The 14,165-nt window shown below is 39.4% G+C and overlaps 2 protein-coding genes across 2 annotated transcripts; one reads left to right on the top strand and one right to left on the bottom strand.

Moving 5' to 3' along the window:
* Nucleotides 1–4,297: 4,297 nt before the first annotated feature.
* On the bottom strand, nt 4,298–5,835 carry LOC110936114. The gene is made up of 5 exons (XM_022178451.2): nt 5,625–5,835; nt 5,242–5,358; nt 4,982–5,152; nt 4,649–4,749; nt 4,298–4,388 (listed from the first exon to the last, which is right to left on the bottom strand). The coding sequence occupies exons 1-5, from the start codon at nt 5,700–5,702 to the stop codon at nt 4,304–4,306; spliced, it is 552 nt and encodes a 183-aa protein (XP_022034143.1). The 5' UTR covers nt 5,703–5,835; the 3' UTR covers nt 4,298–4,303.
* A 6,432-nt stretch (nt 5,836–12,267) lies between these two features.
* LOC110882863 lies at nt 12,268–13,863 on the top strand. Its single transcript, XM_022130784.1, has one exon. It carries the CDS (start codon nt 12,268–12,270, stop codon nt 13,861–13,863), a length of 1,596 nt encoding a protein of 531 aa, XP_021986476.1.
* The last annotated feature ends 302 nt before the right edge of the window (nt 13,864–14,165 follow it).

Here is a 14,165-nt window from a genome sequence, read left to right as displayed (position 1 = left end):
ACATAGTTGTTTCATTGACAATGTTATATGCAATACTCATTGCTAAGGAAAGCCTAACCACACCCAAAGCTTGTATATCTAACATCTTTCATTCGTCTTCATTCATGATATCTAGTTTCTGTCCCAACAAAGGCAGATGCAGACCTTTTTGATCCAACAAATCCTCAATTTGCATTCTCCAAGATGCATAATCACTACCATCGAACATGTCAATCTTGATTTTACTATCATCTACCATTTTAACAACCAATTAAAAATTGCTACATACCAAATCAAGTTCATACTACTAAATAGTAATTATGCAAGCAAAAGCAATAAATAGAAACAAACACTTATATGTTTCAAGCTTTAAATGGTAATGAACAAATAAAGACGGTTGATAAGATCCATGTCAAAGTTAGGGGTTCTCTTTCCAAATAAGAGAAACTTAATTTTCCCTTAAAAACACGCATTCTTCTTCTTCTTCCTTGGACAGGCAGTGGCAGACCCAGAAAATATTTGTTGGGGATGCGGATGAGGTGTTCAATCATATCTTCAAGAGGTGCGGTCAGGTTTTTTCCGTCTAAAATATGCACTAAGTTTTTTTTCAAGGGGTGCGGCCGCCCACCTTGGCTAAAGGATGGGTCTGCCCCTGGCTACAGTGCTCCCACAGCTTCACAAGATCAGGCAACCCAACTACAAAATTGAAACCCTAGGTCTCCGATTTGGAACCCTATTTTGTGATTTCTAGCAACAATGGTCTTTAATTTGTAACCCTAGGCAACGGCTACTGGGTTATCGAAAACCTAGTCACAATCTGCAGCAGATGTCTTCAATCAGAACCCTAGCAGTGGTTGCTGACGGCTGAGCGGCTATGGGAAGATGAGCAGCGGTGGCTACTGAGTCGACAAACCCTAGCTGCGATTTCTCCTTGGCAGGTATTTTCCTCTACACCTCTGTTTGTTATTGGTTTGTGTGAATTAGGTCAGAATGGGTCTCACATGAACGCTAGAACAAAACACATTGAGCTCACACGTACACACTCTAAATCACAAGAACAAGAACATGCGATTTATAGTGGTTCGATCAAGCTTGATGTATATCCACTCTCCACAACTAGTTATCTCTTTGTATTAGGTACTCAAAGTGTACAGGTACAATGAGAAGTATTTAGAGGGTTATAATTAGGGTTATAGATTTTAGCTACAATGACAATAGAAAATCCCTCTAGTTATTGCTAGGTCATCCTTTGAGTAGAGGAAAAAACCTCTGCTCGTCATCCTCTGCTCTAATCAAATCATCCCAACTAACAAAATCGTATTTCAGATGCCAGCTATGATGTCAAAGAAGCTAGCTCTAAGCTAGCTCTGAACTGGTGTTCACGATTCATACTTACGTAGCATTTCTTGCTGGCCGGTAAGAGATGTTGGTTTTTGTCAAGTGGTTTCTTGGTTTATCATAAAGAAATCATTGTTGGTTCAACAAGTGGTCAATAGATGAAGTGCTAGTACAAGATACAATGGAGTAAACTCAAGTGAAAATGATTCAGATGTCTTTTTTTATTAAAATGAATTGTTTAGACCAGGTTTGGTAAGTGCCATATAACATCTAGGTTTGGTTTTGGTCACTGGTGGTCAAATTTATTTAGAATAGGTCATTGGTGGTAATTAGAGGCATTATTTGTCACAGATGTTCTAATCTTTATTTCCAATGGCTGATTCTTCATACTCAACGATTGGAAATATGCGCTTACTCATCACTGTAAAACAAGTTTAAAGCAACATATTATTCTATTTGCCCAAAACAAAGAATTATTACAAATGGAACAAACAGATGATCATTTATGTATTGGAACTTGATTTGTAGTGTCAAACAATTTCTCAAAGTTCATAAATATACTTTATTATCCTAAATTACATTATGATGAGTACAATCATCACCAATAATGTTAGCCTACTAATCCACTTAATTATTGGATCTTTATTTATTACTAGTTATGGGTCAAGTATGTAAATAGTATAAACTATGTTTGAGTCACATATGTATTTTTATTAAGTTAGAAGGGTCTGTTGTGCAGTTTTTAAAACCTTGAAACCGTATTGTAGAAGGATACGATGGTTCACTAACAAACACATCGGTTCATCCTTTTACTGCACATATATATATTTAGTCTATGTAAACAGTGGAAGTTACTGTTTTCATTTATCAATTCAAGAATATTATTATCATTCATTCTCTTTCATTCCCTTATCATATTACTACAAACAAACCTACTGCAAACATGAAGAAAACAAACAAACCAAAGAAGATCTTGGGAAATCCACTGTGCTACAGTGGTATCAGAGCGCAGGCGGGAAGAAGAAGAAACAATTTCAAAGCCATGAACAGGGCTGATCGTGAACAGTCTAAAGGCCTCGAACATGTTTGTTCGGGTGTTGATTCCGTTCGCCGGTTCGGACAGTGGAGAACCACGAAGGACCGAGAGGGTCTTGCACAGGGTAGTGCGGGTGTTGGTTCTGATCCGTGGAGTGAACAGAAAGGAATCACGAGGGGTCTTTCGAAGTTGCATATCGGTTCTGGTTCCATGGTACATGTCAAAAGATCTCCGAAACCAGGCATGGTAAACAAGAAATTGATGGCAGCGAAGCGAGTTGTCAAGAAGGCTCAGACCTTCAAGCGTGGTTATTTCAGGAATCTGAAAATAAGATGTTACTTGTGTAATGTCGTTGGTCATAAAGCGATAAACTGTCCCGGTAAGTATCTTGAAATTTCTTCTCCCGTTTTACATGTTCCTAAAGATTATCTAGTTAAAGGTACCGATTTGGGTACATGGGATGGATGTTGGGTTGTTGATTTGTCGTATAAGAAGGATATGACGGGGAATGAAAACATGTTCAAAAACTTGAACAAGTCTCCCGGTGTTGAAATTGGGTTTGTTAATAATAACAAACTTTACTCCATTGGAATTGGAGAAGTTGAAATCATGATAAATGGGCAAACACGAGTCATACCCGGCGTGAATTTTGTACCCGCCTTGAAAAGGAAAAATATTCTAAGTTTGAATCAATTGAATGATCAAGGGTACAATGTAACATTCGATGGTGATGTATGTTACATAAATGACATGTTTGCAATCATGAAAGGTCCAAATAACACCGGAGAATTGGTCGGTGAAAATGAACAAGAAAATGATTATTGGAGTGATTATATTGAAAAATTGGATGATCAAAGTGCCAATGAACTTAAGTTGGGAAAACTTGAAGCCGATCTTGAAGGATACTTTGATTCAAATATCAAACTAGGAGAAAGTTTGATAAAAAATGGTCAAAACCTTGAATCAATTGTGTCCAATGATCCTACTATTTGGGTTAATTTCTTAGACACTTTGCATATTCCCAACTATCTTGAGGAATCAAAAGAATCTTTAAGAGTTGAATTTGCAAAGTTTGTCAAACGGTTTTACGAAGAAATGTTTAGGCAAGGAAACAAAGAATACCCGCCTAAACTTCCAAATGGATGTGCCATAGAACTTTTAGATCTTTACATGTTTGTTGAAGAAAATGGGGGGGGGGGGTATCAAAATGCCTCCAAAAACAACAAGTGGGCTGAAATAGCCATGAAACTTGGGTTACAAGAGATGTATGCAGCAAACTTAAGGATCATTTATCAAGGCTATTTAGACTTGATGTCATGGAGGTACAATATGGCAAAGAATAGTTTAAAAATGCTTGGAGAGCCGAGTTGCTCGATGGATGTCAAAGTTGAGAGTTTGATTGAAGATAAAGATGCATTCATGGAAGATATCAAAAAGGATGTACATGCTGAAAAATTGGAAGAAGCACCTATTGACATAGAAGATGTTCTAAAAATAGGCGGATCACTACTTGATGAAGACCTTGATGATCTCAACTTGGAAGATTATGAAGATTTGGATGATTTCGTTCTCCTGGACGACGGGGAACCTGCTGAAACTTGAAGTTCAAGACTGCACCAAAATTAAATGGATTAAGGGGGTGAATGTTAGCCTACTAATCCACTTAATTATTGGATCTTTATTTATTACTAGTTATGGGTCAAGTATGTAAATAGTATAAAGTATGTTTGAGTCACATATGTATTTGTATTAAGTTAGAAGGGTCTGTTGTGCAGTTTTTAAAACCTTGAAACTGTATTGTAGAAGGATAAGATGGTTCATTAACAAACACATCGGTTCATCCTTTTACTGCACATATATATATATATAGTCTATGTAAACAGTGGAAGTTACTGTTTTCATTTATCAATTCAAGAATATTATTATCATTCATTCTCTTTCATTCCCTTATCATATTACTACAAACAAACCTACTGCAAACATGAAGAAAACAAACAAACCAAAGAAGATCTTGGGAAATCCACTGTGCTCATCACTGTAAAACAAGTTTAAAGCAACATATTATTCTATTTGCCCAAAACAAAGAATTATTACAAATGGAACAAACAGATGATCATTTATGTATTGGAACTTGATTTGTAGTGTCAAACAGTTTCTCAAAGTTCATAAATATACTTTATTATCCTAAATTACATTATGATGAGTATAATCATCACCAATAATCATCCTTACACTTGAAAGAACTATATATTGCATTGTGAGGGGTTTATATATAGATAAACCCTTGAATCTTACTCTTCGCCGTTGCTGTCACTCCAGTACTTAATAGCTTTCAAAACAGTTCGTTTCACCACCTGAGCATCTATGTCATCAACATGTCCCTCATTCTTCAATAACTGTTCATGTATAATGTATTTATAGAAGATCAACAGTGAAAAAGTATAAACATTTGAAAAAAGAATAAACCATGCTAATGTGCTTTTTCTTCCATTATATTGCCCAATATGATTTCTACATCACTAAAAAGACTATACGAAAAGTTTTAGTTGTCGTTTGTGTATAAGAGAGATCGCGATTGGGTGAAAACAAAATAATAATATGCATCAAAGCGTGTATGTAATCTCTTACTTCGCCTATGGCTTGGAGATGGAACTTATTGGAACAAGATATGTTAGCATCACGCACATCAAGTCCAAGCTCTTCAAATGCTTCAAGAATAGAGACAAGTAGACCGGGGCAATCCTCTTCTGAGAAGACGTTAATTCGAAAACCCTTATCTAGGGTTTCAACTGTGGCTTTCTAATATTTGATAAGAACAAAAAGTTATAAGTATTATAAGTAACAGGAATTATAGCATATGTTTTCTTTGGAGATGACATTAAAGTTACCATAGGTATTGAAGTAGCTTCATTCGAACTCATGATATCTTCATCTAGTTTTTCTACCTTATGCTTGAGTTCTTCGATATAATTTGCGGCCTCCACGACAATTGATGTTTTGTTTACCTGAAAGTAGAATAAACCTTGTACATATAAATCAGACATACTATAACGACACTTTTTTACCACTAGATCAGCACAACTGGATCATTAAATTAAGTCATTTTTTTTATAAACACCTATAAATATAAATACCATGCATCAAGAATTCATATAATTAAAAAAATTCTAAAGAAATATTCATCTAATTGTAGCTCTCAATTCAGAATCAAGTATTAGAGCCAGGAATTATTTTCAGAAATTTTTGAGTTAACTCTCTATGAGGAGTTTACCGCATCGGAATGGGAAACCGAGCCAAGTTCTTTGAACTTCTGATATAAAGCTGCTCTTTGTTCCTCCTTAGAGCCCATAATGATTTAATCTCGAAGAGCTACCACACTTTCATTTAGGGTCTTCTGAAGAAAATGAGTGATATATATGAAGATTCGGAGTTGCTGTCTCAGAAACTATTGTTGTCTGCTTCTTGATGAGTTTGGGTACATTAAGCCTTCACCCTCACCAAAGATTAAGACACAAAGAGTACAATATATATGTTTGTACAATTACATACTCACCCTCAGGCTAAAGGGTATGGGGGTCATGGTTGGGACATGATTTGCCATGTAGGAACATGAATAGAATACTATACCACCCCCTTGCTTGATCCACCATGGTTCCCATGGATTAAACCATGGCAACCATGGTCCTAGTTTCCATTTTTCATGATTTCCTTTCCTTTTTCTTTAGACAAAAATTAACTAAAATAAATAAGAGGATAGTGTTTGGGTCATGACCACACCCCTAGGGTAGTGGTTTTAAATGGTGGATTAGAGATGGATGACATGGTGATGATGTGGAGGGTCATGGTGATCATATGGGTTATGACCACACCCTATAGCCTCAGAAACAATTGTTGTCTCAGAAACTATTGTTGTCTGCTTCTTGTTGAGTTTGGGTACCCTTCTATCAGGATTGAATAATAATGATTCTTAACCTAATTGAATTAAATAATATATCAACCACACAAGGAGGGCATTTTTGAATGTAACTTTATCCTTTGTTCATGAGCACCGTCTAGATTCGTATAGTAGAGTGATCATAGATGATGATATAATTGAATATAAGTCAATTCAACTCGATAGGAACTTCAAGATTATTTATATATTTATTGGTTCATGTTGTCATAAAATATCAAGAACATTAGATCATAGATTTTGTAATATATAAGATTGTAAGTAACCACAATGCACAGTTACGTACACTGGGAGAGCAATCACATGATCAATAGTAGAAGATAATGTGAATACGCGATTTCGGTCACAAATTTACAAATCATTTAACTTCACAAGAAGTTAGCATAAAAGTACTTCTATTATTATTTAATTTTTTCTTTTTTTTTTTGGGTAGAGTAACGAAATATTTAAATGAAAACATTATAAGTGTTCGTTTCATGGATTGTAACGAAATTGGAATGAAAATTGGTGCAGAAATTGAAATTTGATTTGTAATTTAGTTGTGTTTGTTTTGCAAAATGGAATAAAATTTGGATGAAATTAGAATCTAGATTTCATTCCTTATGTTGTTATTCCATTCATTTTCTTGTTTAAACCAATAAAATAAGAAGTGAAATTAACATTCCAATTCTCTCTCAAGATTTCATTCCATTATGTGAAACGAACACTAAGGTAGCGTTCGTTTCATGGAATGGAATGGAATGAAATTGGGAAGCTTTTCTTTGTAAAATTGATCTTGGTTTGGGGAGGGAGGAATTTGAAATCCAATGAATTTCTTTAATCAATGAAATTTGTGACTATTTCAACATTCCATTCCATTCCTTCATTAGAGTGAAGGATTTCTAAGGAATGTTGAAATAGTCACAAATTTCATTAGAGAGAAGGATTTCTAAGGAATGTTGAAATAGTCACAAATTTCATTAGAGTGAAGGATTTCAAATTCCTCCCTCCCCCAACCAAGATCAATTTTACAAAGAAAAACTTTCTAATTCCATTCCATTCCATTCAATGAAACGAACGCTACTTAAGAGTCACTAAAAAAACTTTGTCTGATACGACGAGGTTGTCCTGGACGACTGGTTGTCGTCGGTATAGGTCCATGTGTAGTGACGACGGGTGGTCAATGTATCTGTTGCACGACATGTCATCAATAATATTGTTGCAAAAGGTTGGGCTCCAAGATAGTGAAAGTAACCCGCCTTTTTGAAAATTGTGTCGGCAGTGTCTCGACGGAATAAAGTCAATTATTTTTTTATTGTTATTATGGCGCGCTGAAATATGGATCAAAGGAGACCGCGTCGGTATAGGTAAAGTATTATCTTCCTTTTTTCTGTGATTAGTGTTAAATAAAACGATATCGTATCCTTTTGTAAGTGCTGATGACGGGTTGTCAAGGCTGATTTTAGGGCTAAAAAATATAGCTTTCTTTTTCCTCATTCACTTCACATCTGTTCTTCCCTACATCTCCCCCTTCAGAATCATCTCCTCTCCGTTGCCATACTTGCCGGCCACCACCACCACACTCGGCTTTATGTGTAAATTCTTTACTCTATTTCGTGGGTTTCTTCATGCGTAAAGAAATTTTGTTGTGAGCATATATTGTCACAGAATTAGGTTTTTAAATTTGTATGTAGCTATGTATCTATATGTGTGTATGTAACGAATGATATTTATGAAAAATCAAGGTTTTTAGACATTTCCCCCTCACTGGCGGACTAAGATTTTTTTCATGAGGGTGCGGAATATTTATAAAAATTTAGGCCCCTAGGTATAGAAAAAAATTCGGTTTTCATGGAACTCAGCACCGAAGCCCTGGTTACACTAGGTTGCGTGGGTGCAACTGTGTAGGTTGCGCTAGGCTGGGTTCTTTGGCTTCCTGATGGTGCAACGACATCACCGGTTACTAGTGCAGTCGTCTGACTGCTCATCATGTTTGATAACAGTGGTTTCTTGACTTAGTTTTGTCCCACGGATGGCACCAATGAAGAAACGTCTACCTAAATTATTGATCTTTCGGGTGAATCTGGGTTTTATTATCAGAGCTAGGGTTTACAAAACTAAAGTGTTTTATCAGAGAGAGTATTGAGAGATTGAATGTCTTACCTTGGATTTAGTCTTATGTATTTATAGTGTTTGGTGGTTAGAGGTTTTCCCCTATAGAAGTTGTAGTTGCATTGGGATTCTACTCGAAAAGTAGGTGATATGATAAATCTTCCTTACTTTAGGGGAGGAGGGGTGGTTCACTAGTGATAGATTCTATCACTCTCCCTGTCCAATAAAATCATGCCATGTCATCAACCAAATTTCTATCACTAGTGATAGAAATGTAGGAGGGGTGGAATCACTAGTGATGGAATTCTATCACTCCAAATTTTTTTTTAATTTTCATTTTAAAATTATAAATTTCACTAATTTTTTTAATTTTTCATTTTAAATTAGAAATTAACAATAAAACACTAAAATTAAAAATTTCATTAAATTTAAAACATACTACTTCAATTTAACATACTAGAAACATACAATTTAAAAAAAAAAAAAAAAAAACCTACTCCTCGTCCGAATCCGGAAACTCCAAACCTAGAGAACCTACTAGTTCGATTAAATCGAATCTCAACCGAAAGTGAGTTTCTTCATTACGCAATTCTAGTTGGATATTTTGTGGAACTTGAACTTGTGTACGAGGATCCGGCACCCAATCCGGGGATATTGCACGTTCGTCGTGTTTGATCAGCATATTGTGCAATATGATACATGCATACACTATGCTATGTATTGATTTCTTGGTCATCGAACGAACCGGTCGGTGTAGTATACCTCATCTACCCTTTAAAACACCAAATGCCCTCTCAACATCTTTTCTTGCCGATTCTTGCAATTTTTTGAACGCCTTTTCTTTAGCCTCGACAGGAAATGAGGGAGCTTTAACAAAAACAGACCAAGACGGGTAGATACCATCCACAAGATAAAAACCTCGTCTGTAATGTCGACCGTTAACATAGAAAGGAGAGGAAGATGCGGTACCATCCGTTACGCTTTGGAACAACGGCGACGTGTGCAACACATTGATGTCGTTGTTTGAACCTGGAACACCGAAATACGAATGCCAAATCCATAAATCATTCGACGCCACCGCTTCTAGTATGATGGTTGGTCTTTTGATGTCTCCCCTAACATACGCCCCTCGCAACTCTCTTGGACAATTTTTTCCACTCGATATGTGTACAATCGATGCTACCGAGCATCCCGGGAAAATGCCATCTAGCCTCGTGTGCGGCGTAAATACGTGAGATGCCGTGGCTCGTCGGTTTACGTAAAAACTCGTTAGCATACAACTTAGTGACCGCATTGCAAAAAAATTGCAAACATTCACGTGAAGTTCTTTCAGACATAGCTAGGTATTCATCATATTGATCGGGTGGGTTACCTGTCGCTAGTTGGCGAATGGCGGACGTGCATTTTTGTATCGGCGTGAAACTTGGTTTGCCCCTCGCATCGTAACGTTCTTGTAACCATTCCTCGCTTGCTTCGATGTCTCCAACAATCTTTAAAAATAATTCTTTGGGTAAATGAAACCGATCTCTAAACGTTTCGGCATTGTATAGCGGGTTTTCCACAAAATAATCATTCATCAAAACTTCGTTGGCACGTATATGATCACGGTCGACCATCTTCTTCTTTGGGCGGGACGACTCGGCATCAAGCTCGTTATACACCGACACAAAATATTTTAGCGTCTCGTTGTCGGAAGACGACTCGGTATCGGTATCGCTAGATATCGGAAACGTCGAATCCGTAGGGAATTCCATTTGAGAAAGATATAAAAATTGTGTGAAATGGGTTTAAATTGGTTTAAAAGATATAGTTTGGTGTGTGTAAAATGGTTAAAATGTAGATATATATAGATAAATGGTTTAAATTTTTTTTATTGAATTTTACCGTTTTAAAACGGTCAAAAATCACAAACGGTCCAATTTTTTGAAAAGTTCAACGCGTTATCGGTAAAACGCGTTTTGAATATCACGCGTTATAGAGGGTGCGGCGGCGGTGTAGCGTGATACTTTCACGCGTTATCGAGCTCCCATCACGTACCACCCCGTGTCCTCTTACAAAGATCCTATTAATTTATGAGATATATTTGTACGGTATAGAATGTTCCGGAATTATTCTAGGATCTTTATTAGGTCAAAATAGGTATTCACCGGTTCGTGATTAGTTAAACCGGGTCATACCTCGCCAGATAACATGTCGTCAAGAAGGTCAATGCAAGTTGACAATGCTTTACCGGTGACGCGTTTTCTGCCCTCGTGATAGGGCATGTGTTGTATTAGAGTGTTAGCCTAATGTTGTCCTAAAAGTCGGTGTCATCAAAATACTTTTCTAGTAGCTGGAAAAGAGTTGAAGGGGTATGGCCCCAAAAAAACCGCGCAACCCTTCATCAAGGCTGCGCGCAGGGCCATACTCCTTATTCGACAATTCTCTTACTAAGACAACCTCGCGCGAGTCCCGTCACATCCCACGAAGAGGCACGAAGTCTAGTCAGAAGAGAACTGCAATTCCGACACTTAGCAATCTGATAAAAGTCTTCACTATCTGTAAACCCGCACAACCTGGTTTCATGCCCAGCAAGAATCACAGAAAGGTTGCAGCGCAAGACCAGGATAGGAAGGTACAAAAGGTACAAGTGGCAGGAAAAAGGAGTCAATGAGCATCCTGCAGGCTGTGTTCAATCGTGCGCCACGATCGTCTGAGGTGCAAAGGACGAAAAGTACATAAGGACAACTATGTGGCACCAATCAGAGGACAGAGACATCTGTCCCACGATCTCCACTTGTCTGCTGATGGCAGAAGGACAGCAAGGCCGACAACAGTGACACGTGGCTCCATTCAAGGCGCGCCAGCGCCGGAAAACTTCTAGAAGCCACTAACGGTCGACACCAGCGAGACAAAGAGCATATCCGCTATATTGTCGCCTACCGGCCCAAGGCCCATCAGCCCACATCCTCTTACACCTCCCCGGCTATAAATAGAGACCTCACTTCACAGGTTAAAGATTCCATGCTCTCTATTCTCATTCTTAATACTTAATTATCTTCCCCAAAGCAGTCGCTTATTCTCACGCCGGAGCCCGGTTAAGAGGGAAACCCCCATATTCCCCTCTTAACGAGTAACGGTGTTCTGTTTTGCAGGATTATACGTTCAAGACGAAGCTCAGATAATCATTAGAAGATTAACCATCATGGTAGAAACATAAACCCAACTGATTAGCCTCTTAATTGGTTTCGTGTTTCTTCATTGGCGCCCACCGGTTTTTCTACAACCACTTTCATCTTCTTTTTTCTGAGTTTTCGACATTTTTCTTCCTTCGATCATGGCTGGTCAAGGAATCATTCCCGAGTTTGGTTTCGGAGCAAACTCCAATGCGGTGTTGGGCGAGGGAAATCAAAACATCCAACCCCAACACATCGAAGAAATTGGTGAAATCGAAGTAACCAACACTAGGGGCCCGTGCGGGAGCATCACCCGCATTACTCAGACGGTCACCCCAGGAAACAATGGCGAGGGACCTTCAAACCCGGGCCCACCTCAGAACGTTTCGGCGCTACTAGGGCTACCAGAGGGCGAAACTCCAGCCTCATGGTACGCCAAGAATATTGCAACCATTAACGCAGTGTATCAATCTCTTATCGCACAGCAAGCAGTCTTAACGGCAGAACCGTCCTTGGTCACTCCTCAAGCACAAAGTCGGGGGGCACGCCAGATACCCCCACAGCCAAGTCTACAAGGAAGAATCAATAGGCCTCCCCCCACCAGGTGACTAAGCGTGCATGATACGCGCGATACAAGGGGAGAAACGGAAAGTTACTACGACTATCCGTCACACCTTCAAAGAGGTCCTGTTCATAGCCGGCTCACGCCGCACAACATGAACAATGAATGGGAGGAGACTGACCCGAATGATCCAACTTGGGAAGATGATGAGGGTTTGTCAGTCTTCAATCGCTTGCAGAAAAATCATGAGTACTACAAGCCAAGACAACACATCGGGTACACTGAAGAAGCGGAAAGAGACTTCCGCCTCGCTTATCGGCCAGCTGAGGCTGCGGAACATTCAAAGTTCATCCCAAAAATTGCGCTTGCGCCACTTTCAAGAGAGAAGTTACCTCCGACGGTTGTAAAGTTTAACGGATTGACTGATCCTGATGATCACGTCAGAACTTTCACAAGCGTAGGTTGCATGGGAGGATGGAACATGCCTATGTGGTGCCATCTGTTTATTCAAACTCTTACCGGGGCTGCTCGCGCTTGGTTCGATAGCCTTCCTCCGGGAAATATTAAGTCATGGGTAGATTTCAAGACGCAGTTCTTGAGTTACTTCAGCCAGCAACGACGCTACCAGCGCGACACAGCTGAGGTAGAAGACATCTGGCGAAGAGATGGTGAGGGTTCGGAAGATTTCATCACTCGCTTTAACAAAGAGTGTCTGGAAATCGGTGGCGTAAGTGAGCAACTCATGCGCTGCCATTTCAAGAAAGCCATTCAATGTGATAGTCTCATCAGAACTATCACTGGCAAAGACGGAATGCCCAAAGAATGGGATAAACTCATGGAAGCCGCAAAAATAGTCGCGCAAACTGAAGAATCACCCGCTGGAAACAAGAATTATTATTCTGAAGACCGATTTTCCAAAGGGAATTCGCGCGATCACAACAAGCGCAACAAGTACAAAGGTAATGATTGGAAATCTGGAAGATCAAGGGGCCATGACGAAAGGCCGCGCTATAGAGAAGACGCGTGCGACACAATCGATAGAATCGGTTACCGAAAAGCAGTCAAGGATGATAAGAGAGAGAAGCAGTGGACTCCGCTCATAAAAACACCAAAAGAGGTGTTGATGATGGAGAATCATGATTTCAAGGCACCAAGGCCTATGACAAACAAGAAGGGGCAAGACCCCAACCTGTACTGTGACTTCCACAAAGATACAGGGCACCTGACAGATGACTGCTATAGTCTAGGTCAAGAAATTGAGAAAGCACTAAAGAGCGGGAAGCTAAGTCACCTGGTGAAAAACGTGGGAAAAGAAACTCGACAGCTTCAACGCCATGATGAGGGAAGTCACAAGAAAGTCCGGCGCCTCGAAACCCATGTGGTCAACGGACCAAGATACAGTGCAAAAGAGAAAGGCAAGCGCCCTTACAAACCTTCATGGCAAGAGCAACAGGTCATTTTCCCGGTAGTGCGCGGCGGTCCTCGCGCCACTCGACCCGTCGTCATTACCGGTATTATCGGCCATTATCAAACGGAATATGTCTTCATTGACCCAGGAAGCACAGCTGATATCATCTATGAACATTGTTTTAACCAGTTTGATAAAGATGAAAAAGCAAGACTCGAGCCAGTTGATTATCCGTTGTCTGGATTTTGCAATGAAATGGTTTTCCCACTAGGCCAAATCAGCTTTCCCGTCACACTCTCTGACGGAAAGCATTCAAGAACAACAAATGTAACTTCATGGTGATGCCTGTCAAATCGAGGCACGATGTGCTGATTGGGAGAGAAACCCAGGGCGAGCTAAACATGGTAACTTCCACCCCCCACTCAGCGATAGGGTTTCCAACCAAGACGGGGGTAGCGATCATCTATGCCAAAAAAGAAGTAATGTCAACAGAAGAGCTGCGCCCAACGAAAGCGGCGAAAGTTTCAACAACTGAGCCAGAGAAGTGCGTGTTAAACCGTAAGTACCCAGAGCAAACGATAACAATAGGCCACGCCATTTCGTCAGATATCAGAACGCATCTGAAGCAACTATTGTTCAGGAAT

Source organism: Helianthus annuus, chromosome 1 (genome assembly GCF_002127325.2).
Source record: "Helianthus annuus cultivar XRQ/B chromosome 1, HanXRQr2.0-SUNRISE, whole genome shotgun sequence".
NCBI classification, from domain to species: domain Eukaryota; kingdom Viridiplantae; phylum Streptophyta; class Magnoliopsida; order Asterales; family Asteraceae; genus Helianthus; species Helianthus annuus.
Note: the sequence above shows the minus strand (reverse complement) of the source record. Positions and strands in the feature narration are given on the sequence as shown.

Excerpts from the sequence above, each read along its gene's own strand:
- LOC110936114 (XM_022178451.2), bottom strand. The coding sequence starts at position 5,702 with ATGGGCTCTAAGGAGGAACAAAGAGCAGCTTTATATCAGAAGTTCAAA. Across the intron at positions 5,153-5,241 it reads AAGCTACTTCAATACCTATG|AAAGCCACAGTTGAAACCCT; the intron begins GTAACTTTAATG and ends ATCAAATATTAG. Across the intron at positions 4,750-4,981 it reads ATCTCCAAGCCATAGGCGAA|TTATTGAAGAATGAGGGACA; the intron begins GTAAGAGATTAC and ends ATACATGAACAG.
- LOC110882863 (XM_022130784.1), top strand. The coding sequence starts at position 12,268 with ATGAACAATGAATGGGAGGAGACTGACCCGAATGATCCAACTTGGGAA.